The 19,541-nt window shown below is 41.8% G+C and overlaps 1 protein-coding gene across 1 annotated transcript in view; it reads left to right on the top strand.

Moving 5' to 3' along the window:
- Positions 1 to 8,199, top strand: part of LOC143981318 (apoptosis-stimulating of p53 protein 1-like) — a 44,799-nt gene extending 36,600 nt beyond the window's left edge. Inside the window, exon 12 of the mRNA XM_077479114.1 lies at positions 3,325 to 8,199. Within this exon, the coding sequence (XP_077335240.1) occupies positions 3,325 to 3,366 (42 nt within the window). The 3' untranslated portion in view covers positions 3,367 to 8,199. The remainder of the gene's footprint in view (positions 1 to 3,324) is intronic.
- Positions 8,200 to 19,541: the final 11,342 nt, after the last annotated feature.

Here is a 19,541-nt window from a genome sequence, read left to right as displayed (position 1 = left end):
CGCATCACGTTGGGCCAAGATAGACACCCACTCCCACCCCCATTCTAAGACTATTCTATCTTCTATATGTTTATACTTGCCTATTAAGCTGCTCCGGTCACATGATCATGTCCCAGCACCAGCTTCAGTGTAGAGGAGGATCCGCGGATGCCTCATAGTAAGCCTATGGGTGACGTCACTGCACAGGCATTTGCAGTCATTGTTTGCGATCCCCTCTTCGCTGAAGCTGCCGCTGGAGAGATCCTGTGAGGGACCAGAGTGACTTCAGAATAGGTAGGTATAAGCATCTTTTCTTTCACAGGGTAGAGTAGTCTAAAGAAGGATACATACTATACAACTTTTTTTTGTTCAATTTCCTTTAGATTTACCTTCAACTATGTAGTGGAAAGGCCTGCCTGACTGCATACAAATTGAAAGTGTTTGACCTTCTATTATTATATGGTTCTGGTAAATCTAAAGGAAAAAATTCGAAAGAAAATTGGATAGTGTGTATCCAGCGTTGGAATAGGGGTGGGGGAGTAGGCTTATGCCGGGCCATACACTGTTCGAATTCCGAAAGAATTTTCTTTAGAAAATCGTATCTAAGAGTTTTCGTATGAATTTCGCACCAATAATGCAGCAACAGCCGATTTTCGTGCGGAAATCAAATTTCCGGAATCAGACATGTTGGAAATTTTTTGAAAAACAAACGATATTCTAATCAATGATGGGAGAATCGTGCGAGAAATGTTATAAGAAAAGAAAATTTACGGAGAGAAAAGAAGATTCCTAGTCACGAAAATTATTTTCTGTAGCGACATGAGGTGAAATTGAAGGCTTAGTCAGCCGAATTTCGAAAATCAATGGTGGCGCCATCGGATCACGAAAAAAAAAAAAAAAAAACTTTCTGATTTTGAAAAGAAAATTAGTTCGAAATTCGACTGTGTAATGCCTGCATTAGTTAGATTTTGGCTAAACTTTCATTTTAAAGAGACGCAAGTAATACATTTTGATTTTTATGGTTTTAATCACTTTAAGTACAGAGGCGTGTGTCGGGTCATGTTTTTGGGTGAAAAGAGTGTTGGGAGGCAACGCAAGGTTAGTTGCTTGAAGGGCACGTCTTTCCCATACTTCTCTTTGGCACCGGAAAGGCTTGTGCTGGGTTATTGGGAGACAGATGGATTAACATTTCCACTACTAATGTGACAGCAGCCGTTTTTAAAGTATTCCTTTGAATTCAATAGACCTGTCATGTATGGTGAAATGCACAATTCAGTCGCTAGAAAATAAGTAAGCCCAAAAACAAAAATGCTGTATATTGAAGTTTACAGTCCTTAGATGTGGTGGCTGCATTTCTTCTTTTTTTTTTTTTTTTTCCCAAGCTCTGAACATTTTCAGAAAATGGAGACAATACTTGTTGATCCTGCCAGAAAGGCTGCATCCTTGTCACTGCCTGTGATCTGCACCAAAGAATATCTTCCTTCTTAGCTATCTTCTATTAACTACCAATTGCCCTGTCCTCCATGTAATAAAGATAGAGATACAGACATGTCTGCAGTCCATATCAGGAGAACATCCTATGGTGATAGCATGGCTCCCTCCTTAACCACTTGGCGCCCATACTACGTCATATGACGTCGTGGGCTTTGTGGTGTAATATCTGAATGATGCCTGAGGCCACAGACATCATTCAGATATCAGCATTTTTAGCTGGCAATTCCCTGCACCATAAGAACAATCATAGCGGCTATTCCGCCACTTGATCATTCTTACTGGCGGCGGGAGGGGACATCCCCCCCCCCTCCCTCCGGTGCTTCTAGCGACTCACCGCTTCCATCGGTGAGTCGGTCACAGGATCCACCGGCCCCCCCGGATGATACCATAGAGATTTCCAGCGGACCAGATCGTCCCCGGAGTCTCTATGATCGTTCGGAGGCTGGGCGTGATGTTATGACGTCACGCCCGGCCTCTGCATTCAAATTAACGGCGCCGATTTGGCTGGGAAGCCAGGACCTTTTTATTTAAATTTTTTTTATTTTAGACTTCCCAGCCCAGAGGTGAGATATATGGGGTCTTAGTGACCCCATATCTCACTGTAAATAGGTCCAATCGTGCCATATTCCTATTACAAGGGATGTTTACATTCCTTGTAATAGGAATAAAAGTAATCCAAAAATAATTTTTTTTTAAAGTATCAAACTAAAAAAATAAAAATAACATTAACAATAGAAAAAAACTAAAAAAATGTAAAAGCTCCCCTGTCCCCGTGAGCTTGTACGCAGGAGCGAACGCATACGTAAGTCCCGCCCACATATGAAAACCACACATGTGAGGTATCGCAGCGAACGTTTGAGCGAGAGCAATAATTCTAGCCCTAGACCTCCTCTGTAACCCAAAAGATGTAACCAGTAAAAAAATGTAAAGCGTCGCCTATGGGGATTTTTAAATACCAACGTTTGGCGTCCATTCCACGCGCGCGTGAAATTTTGAAGCGTGACATGTTGGGTATCTATTTACTCGGCGTATCTTCCTCTTTCATATTATGCAAAAAAATTGGGATAACTTTACTGTTTTTCTTTTGTTTTTTTTAAGGCATGAAACTTTTACTGAAAAAAACGTGTTCAAAAAATTGCTGCGCAAATACCGTGAGAAATAAAAACTTGCAACGACCGCCATTGTATTCTCTAGGATCTTTGCTTAAAAAAAAAAACATATATAATGTTTGGGGGTTCTATGTAATTTTCTAGCAAAAAAAATATGAATTTTACATGTCGGAGAGAAATGTCAGAATTGGCCTGGATGCGAAGTGGATAAATACAGTGGGGGAATGACATAGCCACCCATGGAAAGGAAATATGTTCTTTCCAGAGTACCCATTTGAAAATAAAGTAAAAGAAACTTAAAAAAAAAATAAAATGAATGCAGCCACCACACCGAGGACCAGCAGGCTGCGATATTACATTTTTGGTTTCTAGATACGTTTTAATGTTAGAATCGCAAGGGCCTCGTGTTTGAATAGTTTGGTTTCTGAAAGTTTTTCCTTTGTCTGTTGGAGTTTGGTTCCAGCTGTTCAGTTGGCCACACACTTTGCAATGTGATGGTAACGCTAATGAAGATTGTCCCGAGATTGTGTTTTGTGTGAGCCTACCTCGGCATGCATTCAGCTTGCATCATGCAGCCCCTTCACTCTACGTCTAATGACCCATCTGATAAAATCTATGGCTACCTTAGACCTAGACGGGGGGGGAGAGTGGTTGCTAAGGGCCACAGAACACTTTTTGTGTATGGAGTCCTACATTCATTGACCATTTTGCATGTTTACCTTTTTTATTTTCTCTTGCACAGCTTTACCCCCGGATAAAACCTAGACAGAGAACCTTGGCTTGAAATCCAGAAAGCCTCAAAATTTCCTACTTGCACTGGAAAGAAAGGCAGAAAACCCAAGCTATAAACATTTCATGGACCATCAGCGGCAATCTGCGGATGCTGTCTCTCTAAATGACAGACGTTATAAGTACAGTGTATTCCGAGATGTATTATATACCCTTTTTGGGTCATTTACAGGCTGAGCGTTCATACAATCTGCTCATGGATTCTGCAGGACTGTTGTCAGATCGGATTTACCAGGGAGCTGGAGACACAACCCTGTCCTCCCCGGTACCACACAAAGTCCTCGGTGTAAATAAGAATTTACCGCATCTGTTCATTCTGCCCGCTTTCCTGCCAGTAATGTTTTAGTGCCAGTGCATAGAGTAAAGGCCCGGACCCCATACCATCAGCTACATAAGGCACTTCCATCTCAGGCGTTTTCTGTTGTTTTGTATGTGTGTGCGTGTGCTAGTCGTTGTGGGTCTGTTTAGCGCATTTTCCAAAAGGGGTGTTTTTTTTTTCTTTAAATTTGCAAATCAGAAGTCTGTAATCAAACGGTTCTGTATTCAGCACTTGGTAGAAGCAGGTGTGGTGGGACTGGTAAGTAGACGAATACCTGAGACTGGGTAGTGATGGAGGTGAGAGAATGGCGAATAAGCAGGTTCATTGCACAAAGTGTATAGAGAGGACTGGAAGTGTATGGTTATGAAGGCTGCAGAGGGATGTGTGTTTTGTTGATGATAGATATTGTAAGTGGCGGGGGGGGGGAGGGGAGGGGAGGGGAGGGGGACAACAGATTACTGTTTGCACTTTTTACGTCTAGAGGAGTTATTGGACGTGATTTGATAATAGCACTGTGAAGAGAGCTGTCCACGTCAGTTACCCATAGCAGTGTTCTGTAGCCAAAACCACATAAGCGGACTAGGTGCTGTGGGTTACTGCATTGTGTCGGCTCTCAAAGGCCTTCTCAACGCGGAAATTATAGTTCACTTTTAGGAAGAAAGTGATGGGTCGACTCGCCCTAAAGTTACGTTTTCTGTGACATGAGATGTCTCTTCAGCACCTTTTTGTCTGTTACCATAAAGCCATTAAATGGATTGTCCAGTTATACCCCGATAGATTGTAATACAGAAAATGAGTGAATACACCGCTCCTTCCCATTGAAATCAATGGGGCAGCACGGCTATACCACCGGCAAAGCGGCGCTTTGCGGGTGGTTTTAACCCTTTTTCGGCCGCTAGCGGGGTTAAAACCACCCCACTAGCGGCCATATACCGCCGCTAAAAATAGCGGCGCTTTACCACCAACGCCCCCACACTGCCCCAGTGTGAAAGGGGCCTTACTAAACCTGGAGCACACAGAATCTGGTGCAGCTGTGTATAGTAACCAATCAGCTTGTTCATTTAGGCTTTGCTAATAAAACCTAGAAGCTGATTGGTTACTGTGCACAGCTTGCACCGGTTTTAGTAAATCTCCCCCAGAGTGGGCCTTGGCACTGAGCAGCCGCATATGTGCGTACCAAACACCGCTGCGCTGAGCGCGCTCCCCCCGACACAGTTGCTGACGGCTAACTGGAAGCACGGTCGGGAGCTTTCTGACCTTGCGACTGCCAATCACCTGATCATAAGCCCCATCCCCTGACATCTAAAACCCCTTAAAGGGCCGGGAAGCGTCAGCGGGTTAAAGTAAAATAAATCTTGGGCAATATTAAGGGGGATGTACAAGGGCATTATACATACATTCTTTATTATGTTATTATGGTCCGTACTAAAAAAATTTTTTTTTTCATTTTATTGTTTTGCCAGATAAATCTGGCATATAAGGCAATAGCATGATGTTTTCAATTTATCCAGCAGGTGGAGCTTTAGGCTTCTGTTCACATTTTACTGTTTTTTGTTCCATTGAGACAGGCTTTTCTGCAGGCCACTGCTCATGTATAGTATGAACAGGACACCTAGAAAAAAAAAGTTGTTTTTGCGGTACTCTGTCCACATCGCCCATGTGACGTGCAAAAAAAAAAAAAATGCAGCTCAATGGATAAGTTATGAACGAGCCCTTAAATGCTTGAGCTGAAATGTACTTAGAAAAGTGAATGAGCTGGATATGAGACTCACCCCTCCTTAGACGGGTCTGTGCGACGGTTTGGACAAAGCCGGCTTCATTGCAGGTTGACACTATAACCCATAGTGCTCGGAGCTTTTTTTTTTTTTATCATTTATTAAATGGTTCTTTTTAAAACTAGAAATGTGTTTTTATACACTGTGCTATAGATATTTTTAAAAATGGATATAAAAACCTTTTTTTTATTTTATTTTTTTCAAACCACTTACCTTATATTTCTGAACCTAAAAAATAAATATGTGGCAAATTTTTCCTTTAGGTTGGGTTCACACCTATGTGAATTTCCCTTGCATCCAATTCACATAGCAGGATAACGGGGCCGGCTTTCTTTGGAGCCGGTTCACATATTTCCTGGGCAACTGCGGAGTGGTCTGCACAGAAATGCTGTGTGTCTTTGGCTCAGTTTCAGGGCCGAATTCAGGCACAGGCCTTGGAGAATGGGGACACACACACGGTGTTCTTGCGCGGTACGCAGCTGGTTCCAGCGTGAACCGAGTCTAAGAGCTAATGCAGGCAATGGGAAAAAAAAACATTGATTTTGATATAGAAATGGGATTTTGCTGCTCTGCTTACAATGTTCAGTCTGTGGGTGGACTTGCACATCCATCTAGTATGTAAATCAGGGGTGCCCAACCAGTGGCTCGGGGGCCACATGTGGCCCGCGACCTCCTGCTCTGGGATAGAATAGAAAGAAAACTGTTATTAAAGGTCAGTTTGTTACTAAAATCACAGTGTATATATGGGCATATCTTTTCTGCAATGGTTACTGGGCTGCTTTCAAACTGATCTGCAGATGAAGAGCAGTGTACCTGCGGGTTACCTGCACTGAGCCATAGACTTCTATTATTATCTGCGAGTTTGGTGAGCTTTCTGAAAGTGCACCAAACTTGCAGAATATAATAGAAGTCTATTGCAAACTGCAGGAAAGCCAAAAGGTACACTGTGTTGCACACGTGGTGCGGGTAAACAGCATCACATCAGTGTGAAAGCAGCCTTGGACCCCTTTCACACAGTCGGTCCGACAGTCCCAATTGGACCCTCCATTCTTCTTCTAAGTAGTGGCAGACATAAACCGACTTGTGTTCTACCTCCAATACGATCCACCAAAAAGTATCGTGGGCTGCGTCCGTGTCCGCTCTGCATTCACGGACATGCCATCCACCCACTCCGCTCATTGTGGCCTGCAACCGGTTACCAAGTTGCTTAAGTGGCCCCCGCTCTTCAAAAGTTTGGGCACCCCTGATGTAAATGAACGGACATCTTATAAGAAGTAACTTGTATTTTTTTTTTCGTAGTGGTTTGTAAGCTACATATATACTGTAATGAGGCTTTGATGGTACCGTCAGACTATTTAAAACTTTGCGTTCAAGGCTGTCTTTTGAAGGAGACCAATCTCTTAATAGAGACTGTATTATAAATGCCAACCTGAAACCACAAACACGTGTTTTAAAGTGGTTGTAAACCCTTACAACACACTTGTCTACAGCGCACAGGCGCACTGAGCGGGGCATCTTCAACAACGTAGATGCCGTGCGTGTCGGCTCCCGTGCGCATTCGCGGGAGTGACGTCATCACGGCTTCGCCGAGTGACAGCGGCAGAGCTGCGAGACCCACCGAGAAGATGGATGCTCCGGACTACAGGGGACAGCGGTGACTTCGCTGGCTCCTGTGTCAGGTAAGTGACACATAATGGACTACTATGCGATGCGATGCATAGTAGTCCATTATGCTTTACCTTTGCAGGGAATCAAAGAGGAAGTAAACCCATCAGGGTTTACTGCCTCTTTAACATGACTATTGGAAGAAAACTCACCGCATTACACTTTTATATAGCGATAGGTTCTGCACAAAATGTTGTAGGCATGTTGGAAGATGATGGCAAACATACAATATGATGTAGAAAAATGGAACAGATGTTGGTAGTTGCTATACAGGCTACAGGGTGCTTTGGCAGTTGGGACTTGTAGTTGTACAGCTTGAGAGCCAAAGATTGCTTGCAGAGGTTGTGCACTGTAAAGTAAGACGAGGGTCGGTATACATACATAGGGGGAAATAATGCCCTTACTTTTACTGTCTTGTAATTGGCTAAATCAGGCTGTTACAGCACAGAGGGGTGGGGGAGGGGGGGTTATTTTGCATGACTGTCAAGACTTCTGGGGTTTTTAGGGTGGTCGCAAATGCTTGCAGTTGGGACTACAAAAGGCTAAGCGTGTGAGCCAGGAGTTTTTATTTAATTTTTTTTTTCCAGTGGCTGTACAAATATAAAATGTAAACTGTTTTAATTTAGGAGGAGAGAGTGGTGTGTTTGTGTTACTTGGGCAGAGAGAGAGTTTTAATGGAAGGTATGCAATAAGCTATACACTGTATTGTGAATCTGAAACCACAAAATGTCACTGGAATTCACTGTACATGCTTTAATACCAGAAGTATTTATTTTTTATTTTTAAAAATGTACTTTCCCATAAGTTTTAGGGTGCGCAGACACAGCCCTGCCACAGACCTGTGTATGCAGTTTCACATACGCTGTGCTAAGTATGCTCTTACAATGTTTGTATTAAGTGTATATATCGTGGTGATGGTGGAAATAAAAAAAAATAAAAAAAAATAATTATTTAAGTTTATTTGCTACTGCTGAAGTTGTTTCTGAAGAGATCTAGAAAATAGGTTTCAGGAAAAAAAAAATCCAAATGTAAATTATCAATAATAAAAATGCTAACGCATGTTCCTGTATTGGTTGAGAGTGGTGTCTCTTCATTGTTTGAGGGAGGTTTGGGTGGGGGGGGGGGGGGGGGGGGCGTTACCACTTTAAAGAAGTTTTCTCCTTTTTTTTTCACAGGCTGTGTATGATGATAGTTTCCCCAAAAATAAGACCTAGCGTGATTGTCGGCGATAGCTGCAATCTAAGCCCTACCCTGTTTCCCGAAAATAAGCCCTACAAGGACCTTTTAATTAGGGCTTATATTGCAGCCATCACCGACAATCACGCTAGGTCTTATTTTCGGGGAAACACGGTAACCCTAAGGCTTGTTTCACATGAGCTTCAGCTTGTATAAGAGCAGGGTGAATGTTTTGACAAAGCATTTGCAGGGCTTTTAGCAAGTTTTTAGTTTAGTTTATTTTTTTTAAGCTCTTAAAGTACCATTCAGCTCTAAGTTGGAAGTGGGCTGCATAAGGTAATTTACTGGCAGAAAAAAGATTTTTTTTTTTTACTAGCCAAAGTTAAAACAACAAGGGCAGAAGATTTAATAGATGGAGAGTTGAAGAAAAAGATCTGCTTTAAAAATCAGATGCGTTAGGATCAGAGCTGGTATTGTAGATTGCAAAAGTATTTACCCCCCTTGGCATTTTTTTTGTGTTTTGTTAACTCACAATCTGGACTTAACATGGATTGTTTGAGGATTTGCATCATTTAATTTACACAACATGCCCACAACTTTGAAGATTGTTTTCGTTATTGTGAAGCAAACAACAAATAGGACAAAATAACAGAAAAAGTCAATGTGCATAACTATTCACCTCCCCTAAAGTCAATACTTTGTAGAGCCCCCTTTTTGCAGCCATCACAGCTCCAAGTTGCTTTGGATAAGTCTCTGAGTCTTGCCACATCTTACCACTGGGATTTTTCCCCATTCCTTCTTGCAAAACTGCTCCAGCTCCTTCAAGTTGGATGGTTTGCGCTTGTGAACAGCAACAGATTTTCTATTGGATTGAGGTCTGGACTTTGACTAGGCCAGTCCAACACATTTACATGTTTCCCCTTAAACCACTCAAGTGTTGCTTTAGCAGTGTGTTTGGGGTCATTGTCCTGCTGGAAGGTGAACCTCCATCCTAGCCTCAAATCACACACAGAGAGCTACAGGTTTTGCTCAAGAATATTCCTGTATTTAGCACCATCCATCTTTCCCTCAACTCCGACCAGTTTCCCAGTCTTGACTGCTGAAAAACATCCCCACAGCATGATGCTGCCACCACCAAGTTTCACGGTGTGCATGGTGTTCTTTGGGTGATGTGAGGTGTTGGGTTTGCACCAGACATAGCGATTTCTTTGATGGCCAAAAGGTTCAATTTTAGTCTCATCAGACCAGAGCACCTTCTGCCATACATTTTGGCAAACGCAAAATGTGCCATTTTTGCTGAAAGTAATTGTTTTCTTTTGGGTTTTATGGCAGAGCGGCCAGCTCTATGGATTGTACAGATACTCCAGTCTCAGCTGTGGAACACTGCAGCTCCTCCAGGGTTACCTTAGGGCAGTGATGGCGAACCTTGGCACCCCAGATGTTTTGGAACTACATTTCCCATGAGGCTCAACTACACTGCAGAGTGCATGAGCATCATGGGAAATGTAGTTCCAAAACATCTGGGGTGCCAAGGTTCACCATCACTGCCTCTCTGATTAATGCCCTCCTTGACCCCTCTGAGTTTTGGTGTGCGGCCATCTCTTGGCAGATTTGCTGTTGTGCCATGTCCTTTCCCTTTGGTTATGATAGATTTGATGGTGCTCCTAGGGATCATCAAAGATTTGATTTTTTTTTTTTTTTTTTTATATAACCTAACCCTGGCTTATAATTCTCAACAACATTGTCTCTTACTTGTTTGGAGAGTTCCTCGGTCTTCATGGCAGTGTTTGGTTAGTGGTGCCTCATGCTGAGATGTTGCAGCCTCTGGGGCCTTTCCAAATGTATATGTAATGACAGATCATGTGACACTTAGATTGCACACAGGTGACTTCTAACGGTAATTGGTTGCGCCAGAGATGGGCTTCATAAAGGGGATGAATACATACGCACATGCCGAGTATCAGTTTTTTTTATTTCTAAAAAAGTTTTATGCAATTTTTTTTTTTCTAATTTTACTTCACTAACTTAGACTATTGTGATCTGATCGATTAAATAATTGAACTTAAAAAAAAAAAATTTGAAATAAAAAGGCTGTAATGTAAAAAGCTAAGGAGGTGAATACTTTTGCAAGGCACTGAAAGTCTGAGCTGAATGGATATCTATGGCAGCACCTCTCTTCTGATAGCCTGTCGTTCTCGACATGGCCGGTTTTCAATAAGGACAGTTGTCAGTTTGGATGGATATTAAACCGCCATCCATCTCCACTGGGGGTGACTTCACATTTGTCTGGTAACAGTGAGTAAATGGCAATGAAGATCTGCCAGAAATGTCCAAAAAGTCAGCCACACAAGAAAAGAAAAAACAAAACAAAAAACTTTTAGCTGGTTTTAATAAGCAGTGTTTGAAAAACCTTTGACTTTAATGCAAAAAAAAAAACCCAACACAATGTGACAGTTGTGCTTTTTTATTTATTAACTTAAAATCTTTAAACTGTACAAAAGCTGCAGAGCAGCCCTATTAAAATGTAAGAAAGGCAGAAATCCATCATTAATGTACAGCAATGGATTGTGGCTCTCGTTCAGCAGAACAGGGGATTAGAGGAGCTGCTGAACATTTGTAATAGTAGGAAAGCCTTTGCTTGTAAGCGTGGACCCCGGTCCACAGCCATGGCTTTGTAGTATACAAGAAATATATTAACAATACACCACCATTAGAAATGGCCCAATTTTTATTTGGTATTTTCTTTTCCCCTCAACTGTCACAATAGGAAATATTGGACAAGTGATGATATAAAGTTACTGTTTGAGCTAAGCCGATTTATAAAAAAGGTGCAGCTCTTCTCCCCAAAGGAAGGGGAAAAAAGTTGTTCAGGATATCACCTTGAGAACAGAAATCACTTTTTTTTTTTACAAAAAGTGTTTTTGAATAAAGACCTGTTGTCCACAGCAGCCAGCTTTAAACACAAAACAGATATTAACTCCATCACAACCCTATAAATGTGCCAACATTATTTGAAAAAGTGCTGCTCTTATTAAACAAATTCCTGGTAATTCTGCCACGATGTTTCAACTTGATAGCAAATAACTGCCCCCTGCTTAGTCACCCTGCCACACACACACACACACACACACACACACACACACCCATACACCCATGGTTGGGACCAGAAGCACCAACACATGAGGGGGTTATTTACAAAAGGCAAATCCACTTTGCACTGCAAGTGCACTTGGAAGTGCAGTTCGCTCTAAATCTAAGGGGTAGATCTGAAATGAGGGGAAGCTCTGCTGATTTTATCATCCAATCATGTGCAAGGTAAAATGCTGTCTTTTTCCTTACATGTCCCCCTCGGATCTACAGCAACTTTACTTTCAGTGCAAAGTGCATTTTTCTTTAGTAAATAACCCCCCATAGTCTTTTTGTCACTATCATAAAGGAAGCCCTCAATGAATGCATATAGAGAGGGCCTTAGCAACACCGAAATGCAAAAAGAGGTGGAAAGTCATGGCAGTTATTCATAATACACATTCCTTTAGCAAAGGCTTACATTTACTTTAATTCTCATGCTACTATTTTACAGATAGTGTATGTCACAGCGGCGTTAATAGTCATAGCTGCATTACTACCACCCTCAGGTGAATGGACACATGGCAGAAATCTCCTACCCAGGCATAATCGATCCCTCAGTCCTGGTTCATACTAGTACAATGCAGAAAACCCTGCGATTCGGTGCCAGTTTCTGCATCTCGCACTGAGCTCTGTGAACCACTACTGGGGGGTGTCAATGTAAAGTTAATGACACCCCCAGATCTGTTCGCAGATCACAGTGTGAATTGGCAAATTGTGATGGATGGGATCCAAAAAAAAGTGCTGTACCATTTTTGGTTGAATGCAATTTCAGCTATACAGTTTGTATGGCTGAATTTGCATGTGATCTGCACGGCAATACGATGACATTCATCGCACAAGAGAGGAGATATTGGTGGTTCCTGTGATGTACGGTGCAGGATCTTTTTCTTGTAAACCCCAAATCCTAATTGTACATCACAGGAAACAGTTTAGTCAGTGCTATATATCGGATGTGCCAAAATGGGTAACCCGAGGAAGGGGGAAACAAGCCAGAACATAATTACAAAGCTGCCTGTAAAATCCTTTGGAACCTTCCCCGAGGCGTGAGAAACGAGCTGAAGAATCAAACTGCAAATATTTAAAGTTAGGAGGAGCCTGACCCTTTCAGGTCCATTGGGCAGAACATGCAGGGAATCAATGTCGAAACAAAGCTGTAGACTTCAGATAAATACAAAACAGCTTGAAATTCATCAGAAGTGTAAAGCGCGTGCTCTTTTGGACACTTGAGGCGTAGAACAAAAAAAAAGAAAAAAAGGATAGGAATACAATGTTTCCATTCAGATGAAATGAGAAGTCACTTGAGGCATGATGGTGAAATTGAGGCTTCAATAGCGCCTTATCCTGAAGAACCAGGAAAGTGCCAAAACCCTGCAAGCTGAAGTAATAGCCACCAAAAACACAACCATGCATTTAAGAAGTGGCAAGGGAAGCTAGTGGAGGGGTTCCAAAGGGTGATGACTGCAAAACCAAAAAAGGGCCCAGTTAAAGCCACACAAGAGGAACAATCTGAGTGAAGACCTGGCAAAAGCTTTGACCGAGAACTGAAAAACAGGTTTCCAAGAAAAGCTAGCTCAAGATTTGTCCTTTCCTGGCACTCAAAGTTAAGGACATCCCCAGACCAGACAGAAGGAAAGCTGGAACCTGCCTCCAGCCATACTGTAGATGATGGAACGTATGAAGTTCACACCATGCGAACTAAGCCTTTCAAGTATGAAGGGACTCCTTCCTGGAGGCTGACCTTCTACCCCTGAGCCCAGGTTCACATAGAGTGCAGGAATGAAATCGCATGATATCAGTCCCGATTTCAGAGACATCTGTTTGGGTTTCTGCACCGATGTCACTGGAAGTCACTAAAAGTAGTACAAAAACTTTTAGAACCCTTCCGGCATCGCACAGATTAGGACGGTGCCGATTTGAAACATCAAATCACAGCAATGTGAACCAGGGCTAAGGGTAGGAATCGGAGTCTGAAACTCACCTGTTTCTAAGAACATGGGCTTCAACATCCATGCTGTCGAAGCTAGTAGCATGGATAATAAGACAATGATCTGCCCAGGGGGTCTACAATGTTTGTATATCACATTCTTCCTGGTCAGGCCTATGAGCCATATGAACCATCGAAACACCCTCCACATTTATCTTATATAAACCGGTGAGGAAGGAGTTGAAGTGGAGGGAAGGCATACAAAACAAAGCACCGGATTCCAGGGAGTCACCAGTTCATTCACTGCAATGGACAGAAGATCTCCTATGCAGAACATAATCTTGTCCAGTTTGCTGTCAAACCTGAAAGCCAAGAGAACCACATCAGGTGAAGTTCTACCCAAGACCAGAATAATTCTGCTTCTTCCCGAGTACTTTCTTTCTAGCTGTTTATCCCTCTGATGTATGCCACTGCATTAGCATTGTCAGACTGTGCCCTTTCTGGGAGAGCCTGAAGTAAGACACCAGTGCAACAGAGCCAGCTGAATCGCCCAAGGTTCCAGAATGTTAATCAGCAACTTCTACTCCTAACAACCACAGTCCCTGAACATAGAGGTTCTCCTGAACACCCTAGCCTGACAGATGAGCATCTGTCAGAAAGACATTACACTTCATTGCAAAGAAGGATTTCTCTGCATGGACATCCACTATTCCAAAGCCAATCTGGTCTTTGGAGACTAAACCAATGGCAGAACCAAAAACTCCCAATACTTGTCTCATGCCTGCCTCTTTTTTTATTAAATTTTTTTGGTCAGTGTCCATTCATCTGAAGCATAATACTATTTAGTAATGATTATTAACTCCTCTGCAATATACAATTAAGGATTTTCTGGTGGAAAGGCCAGCACATTCTTTAGAGACTTTGCTAGGTTGGCTGAAGTAAGTTGGCCCAGTTATCTCTGAAAAGGTAAGGGACAGCAAATGTATTGAATAATTTACATGATCTTTACAGTCAATGATTTAACAGATTTGTGGCATGAGCAAATACACCCTGGAATGTACACAATGAATCCTGCTGCTGTCTGTATGGAAGGGCAAATGTACATTGATACAGCAGGGAACAATACTGGCAGAGCACATAATCATCAAAAAGTGTCCAATCATACATCCTGCAAAACGAACCTGGAGGAAAGTTAAGGGCATACAAGCATGTTTGCTTTCAGTCTTTGCTCTGCCTACAAAGATCTGCGATTTACAAAAAGTACATACCCTTGTAACAAGATGTACATTTCACATATTGATATGTGTAAGAGCACACAAGGCTTAATGTACAAGTGTATTCCTACTACAAAATTATTTCCACACTGGCAACAGATCTAAAACTTTTGGGGCAAAACTACTCTCATGGCTGAGGAGTAACACCACATTGTAAATCAGTTACTGCTGCAAATAACATACATCACAATTCAAACTCTACACCAGAAAAGAACCTGTACTGAAACAGGGGCCACTGGTGCAACTACCCATACACAAAAAAATTAAAATAAACTAAGCCGTTTGAGTAGAGTGAAACTTAATGAGAATTCTCCATGTCATTATTTCTGCTTCCCAAACCATGGTGGTGAGGTCTTCCCCCAACTTCAGATCCTCTTGCAACACTGAAGGCTGTGATCTTATCTGGCATTGCCTATAGCGGTTTTGGAACTACATTTCCCATGATGTTCGTGCACTCGGCAGTGTAGTTGAGCGTCATGGGAAATGTAGTTCCAACACATCTGGGGTGCCAAGGTTCACCATCACTGCCCTATAGTGTTTCACCACCATCGTCAAAGATGGAGAATGCAATTAAAGACCCCTTTCACACTGGGGCCTTTTTGCGTTTAAAAGCGCCTGTAGAGCGCTGGCAAGAAGCTGCAACTGCAATTCCAATGTAAAAGCCCGAGTGCTTTCACACTATGATCCCTTTCACACTGGGGCGTTTTTCAGGCGCTTTAGCTTTAAAAAAAAAAAAAGTGCCTGTAAAACACCTGAAAGAAGCCGCAGCTGCAATCCCAATGTAAAAGCCCAAGTGCTTTCACACTAAGGCGCTGCGCTGGCAGGGTTAAAAAATACAACACTCCTAAAGCACCCCCTCCCATTGAAATCAATGGGAAGTGCCTGTAAAAACGCCTGAAAAGTGCTATTGGCAGCAGCATTTTATGGGCGCTTTTAACCCTTTATTTGACCACTAGCAGGGGTTAAAAGTGCCCCAATAACGCTTGAAAAACTTTGGTAAAGCGCTGCTAGTTTAAGTGGTGCTTTTCGAGCGCTTACATTGTGAAAGGACTCTTAAAGCACTCAGGCTTTCACATTGGGACTGCAGATGAGGCTTCTTTCAAGCGCTTTACAGGCGCTTTTTTTAACGCTAAAGCGCCTGAAAAACGCCCCAGTGTGAAAGGGGTCAAAACATTTAGCTCATGGCAAAGTGCTATAGGAAAGATGTGGGGCAGGGGGTAATAATAAAAAAATAAAATAAAAAATTAATCCGCCCCATATAAAGATATAGTTTCAAGATAAATAGGAAGGAACGCACTCTAAAATCTAGAAAGGAAAAAAATAGGTAAACCTATAACTCTTTGTATTTCTCCCCTATTTAAGGCAGACGAACTAACAGGAATAAAACATTGCCCCTAGCAACAACCTTACCATTATTATTATTTTTTAACCCAATTTGGAAAAGATGCATCAAGCATTTCTTCCCTGCAGTTTAAAAAAAAAAAAAAATTATATAGTAATAAACTGATCAGAAGCTGATCAGGTGGAATGTAGATCTGGGAATTGGGCCGTCTTCACGCCCAAGGAACCCGATTCCAATGCATTGCTGGGAGAGAATTGTCACTCTTCCTTCATGCAAATGGTAAAGCCCTGAACTGTCTGACTGCGTTAGCTTACATGGCAATACACTTGGAGAATTTTGTTTGAAAAGGCTTTGTTTTAAGAATATCCGTTTTGATTTTCTAAATTTTTGACCCTAGTGATGAGAAAACTTGAGGGAGCAGCATGGAAAATATTTTGCTAAGAAACCAATTTCTAACCTTATTAAGACAAGACAATGTAGGCATTAAATGCAAACCCCCCCCCAAGATTAATTTCCAGAGGCTCAGCATGACAGCTAGGTAACTATTCAAAGATATTGGGTAAGGATCAGTTCCAAACATAAAAAATACCAGTACCAACATCCCAAGATTGAAAAATAGAAAAAAAGCTGGGAGATACGGAGAGACTTTTAGGGTACCCATTTATACAGATAACTCACTACAATGGAATAAAATAGACAAATCTTTTTTTTTTATTTAGAAAACATTAAAAGAAGGATATAATGACTGCAATGATGCCTGTTGTCATAAGTCTATACACACACAACCTAACACGGACAAACAGTAATCGCAAAGCTTAAATACATAAAAGAATATTGAATACTTCGTCCCAATTTTTTTATTTTTCCCCCCCCCCCCCCCCCCCCGGTCATGTTTCGCCAAAACATGTCGAAAAAATTTGGACGGAGTATTCAATATTCTTTTATGTGTTTGAGTGTTGTGATTCCTGTTTGTCCGTGTTAGGTTGTGTGTATAGACTTATGACAACAGGCATCATTGCAGTCACTATATCCTCCTTTTAATGTTTTATAAATAAAAAATATTTGTCTATTTTATTCCATTGTAGTGAGTTATCTGTATAAATGGGTACCCTAAAATTCCTGTATCTCCAAGCTTTTTTTTCCCCTAGCTAGGTAACTAGTCCGCCTCGCTCATGACGGGTTTCCTTTAGGTGGATTCTCAATATACTCCTACAGAACATATGCACCCTCTAGTGCAGGGATCTCAAACTGGTGGCCCTCCAGCTGTTGCAAAACTACAAGTCCCATCATGCCTCCGCCTGTGGGAGTCATGCTTGTAACTGTCAATCTTGCAATGCCTCATGGGACTTGTAGTTTTGCAACAGCTGGAGGGCTGCCAGTTTGACATCCCTGCTCTAGTGGATTCTGTATAGCACTACAGTTCAGTATTAGTTACAGAGGCCTTGGTCCATGTTAGGGACACATTCTTTTAAAATTTTTTGCTGCAATATATGGTTCATCCATCAAAAATTATAATAAATTGTTTTTTTTTAATTTTTATTTTTTTTGAAGGGTCAGGTATTTTATCATAAAGATAACAAATCTGGCACAGTATGATCAGCCTAATGTGCTTATTTCCCCTCTACACCTCTTTCTAGTTATAATCAGGTGCAGAATGGCTTCACCTGGAACGGATACTCAGACATTCACAGAAACAAGCAGGACAAAAAGTGAAGACTTCACTGGCTGCCTGCTTATTCAAGCTCACCAACTCTCTAGGTCAGGGGTCTCAAACAGGCGGCCCTCCAGCTGTTGCAAAACTACAAGTCCCATGAGGCATTGCAAAGCTGACAGTTACAAGCGTGACTCCCACAGGCAGAGGCATGATGGGACTTGTAGTTCCGCAACCGCTGGAGGGCCACCAGTTTGAGACCCCTGCTCTAGGTATTTAATCCATAATCAGGAGGACAGTCCCCAAGCCTGCACCATCTATGTGGTATCCTTCCACAATTCTGTTCTACCCTTTAGGACAGTTTTGCCAAGTCACTGAATTTCAGACAGCGGAAATGGATCAGTGATTAGAGATTTTTTTTTTTTTTTTTTTTTTTTATATTACTCAGGCAAATTTCTCATCCAGCACTATGGCAACAACAAGAAACTAGCCTGATTTACCAAAACTGCAGGAAAGGAAGGCTTTTATTTTACCCCCCCCCCCCCCACCAAAAAAAAAAAAATTCAGATCTCAGCACTTATTTTTCCAAGGCAATGATTGGCCGCTATAGGCAATACTTCCACTTTTCCAAATCCCCAGGTTTAATGCATATGAACAGCTACGTCATACTTTTCACCCCCCCCCCCCCCAAAAAAAGTTAGTGCTTTTGTACAAGAGAGCGATAAAGAACCTGAGATCTAGTGTAAAAAGTAATTTTCCAGCAATCCTGGCTCTCTGATCCAGGCTAGTCACATACTCGTGTGAAAAAAACCAAAAAAAAAACCACAAGGCTACCTTTAACAATAACAAAATATATTGAGAGGCTCAGTCCAGACTTCTAGTACAAAAACTAACAGACTTCTAGTACAAAAACGAACACTGCCAACGACAACATCCAATCGGATGTATCCAGGTGTGCTGGATAAACACCTGGTTGGTGAAGCGAATGCTGCATTTTTTCCTTTGTACTGCCATTCATAAAAGGTTTGGCCCTTACTTATAGAACAGTGTGGTGAAAGCATGGTCAACGGGATTTCCAGCAAACCTGAAAACCCAGCCTGTGCACGCTCCTAATTTCCCCCCCCCCCCCCCCTTTGCTTCAAGGTTTTCCCTTGGGAGATATTGCTGTGCTTACAGAGTTCACCTGCTGGATAAATTTAGTATTGCAACAAAACAAAAATGAAAATCTAGGATTGCAACAAAACAAAAATGATTCTGTACAATTCTAACTTCATACTTTGGCTTCAGTTTAAACAAAAGCAGGACGTGGATCCCCATCTTGTTTACTAAAGACCTGTGTGAGAGGGACACCTTCATGTTCCTACAATAAATGCAAGTGGGGATTATGGGGGATTGAACAATCTGATTTCCTTCATGGAGTCAAGAATGCAGAACACCCCAAAAAAATAAAAAAATAAATGGATCCGCACCTATTCTGGGTGTAGTCTGGGATTCCTAAATGAGATTTTACAGTCCACAAGTACAGGGAAATGTATGCAGATGAATCTATGGTCCTTGTGCCATACAATCACCACACTAAGTCTTAAGTAAGGAGTCGTCTGAATGAGCCCCGCAGTCTTGTGAGTTTAAAGACTGAAGAATTATTAAACTGTATATACTCTATATATATATTGCACAAGTAAAGTGAAGTATTCTGGTTATAAAAAAAGAACGGGTATACTCATCATTTGCCCACACTGATGCCAGACGTTTTCCAGTCTGTCATTTGCAAAAATGTACTTTTTGCAATATACCAAAAACAACAACTGGAGGCACAAGCCGCATTGTAGAGTGCCAAGTCCTTGTCTCTGCAATGGCTGCCTGCAGTGGGCAAAGGAAAGATACGCTGTAAATTAACAACTTAGCCGTACATATC

The sequence above is a fragment of the Lithobates pipiens genome, unplaced genomic scaffold (genome assembly GCF_037356315.1).
Source record: "Lithobates pipiens isolate NorthernLeopardFrog02 unplaced genomic scaffold, aLitPip1_a1.2 Scaffold_138, whole genome shotgun sequence".
Classification (NCBI taxonomy): Eukaryota; Metazoa; Chordata; class Amphibia; order Anura; family Ranidae; genus Lithobates; species Lithobates pipiens.
This window is presented reverse-complemented; position numbering and strand designations above follow the sequence as displayed.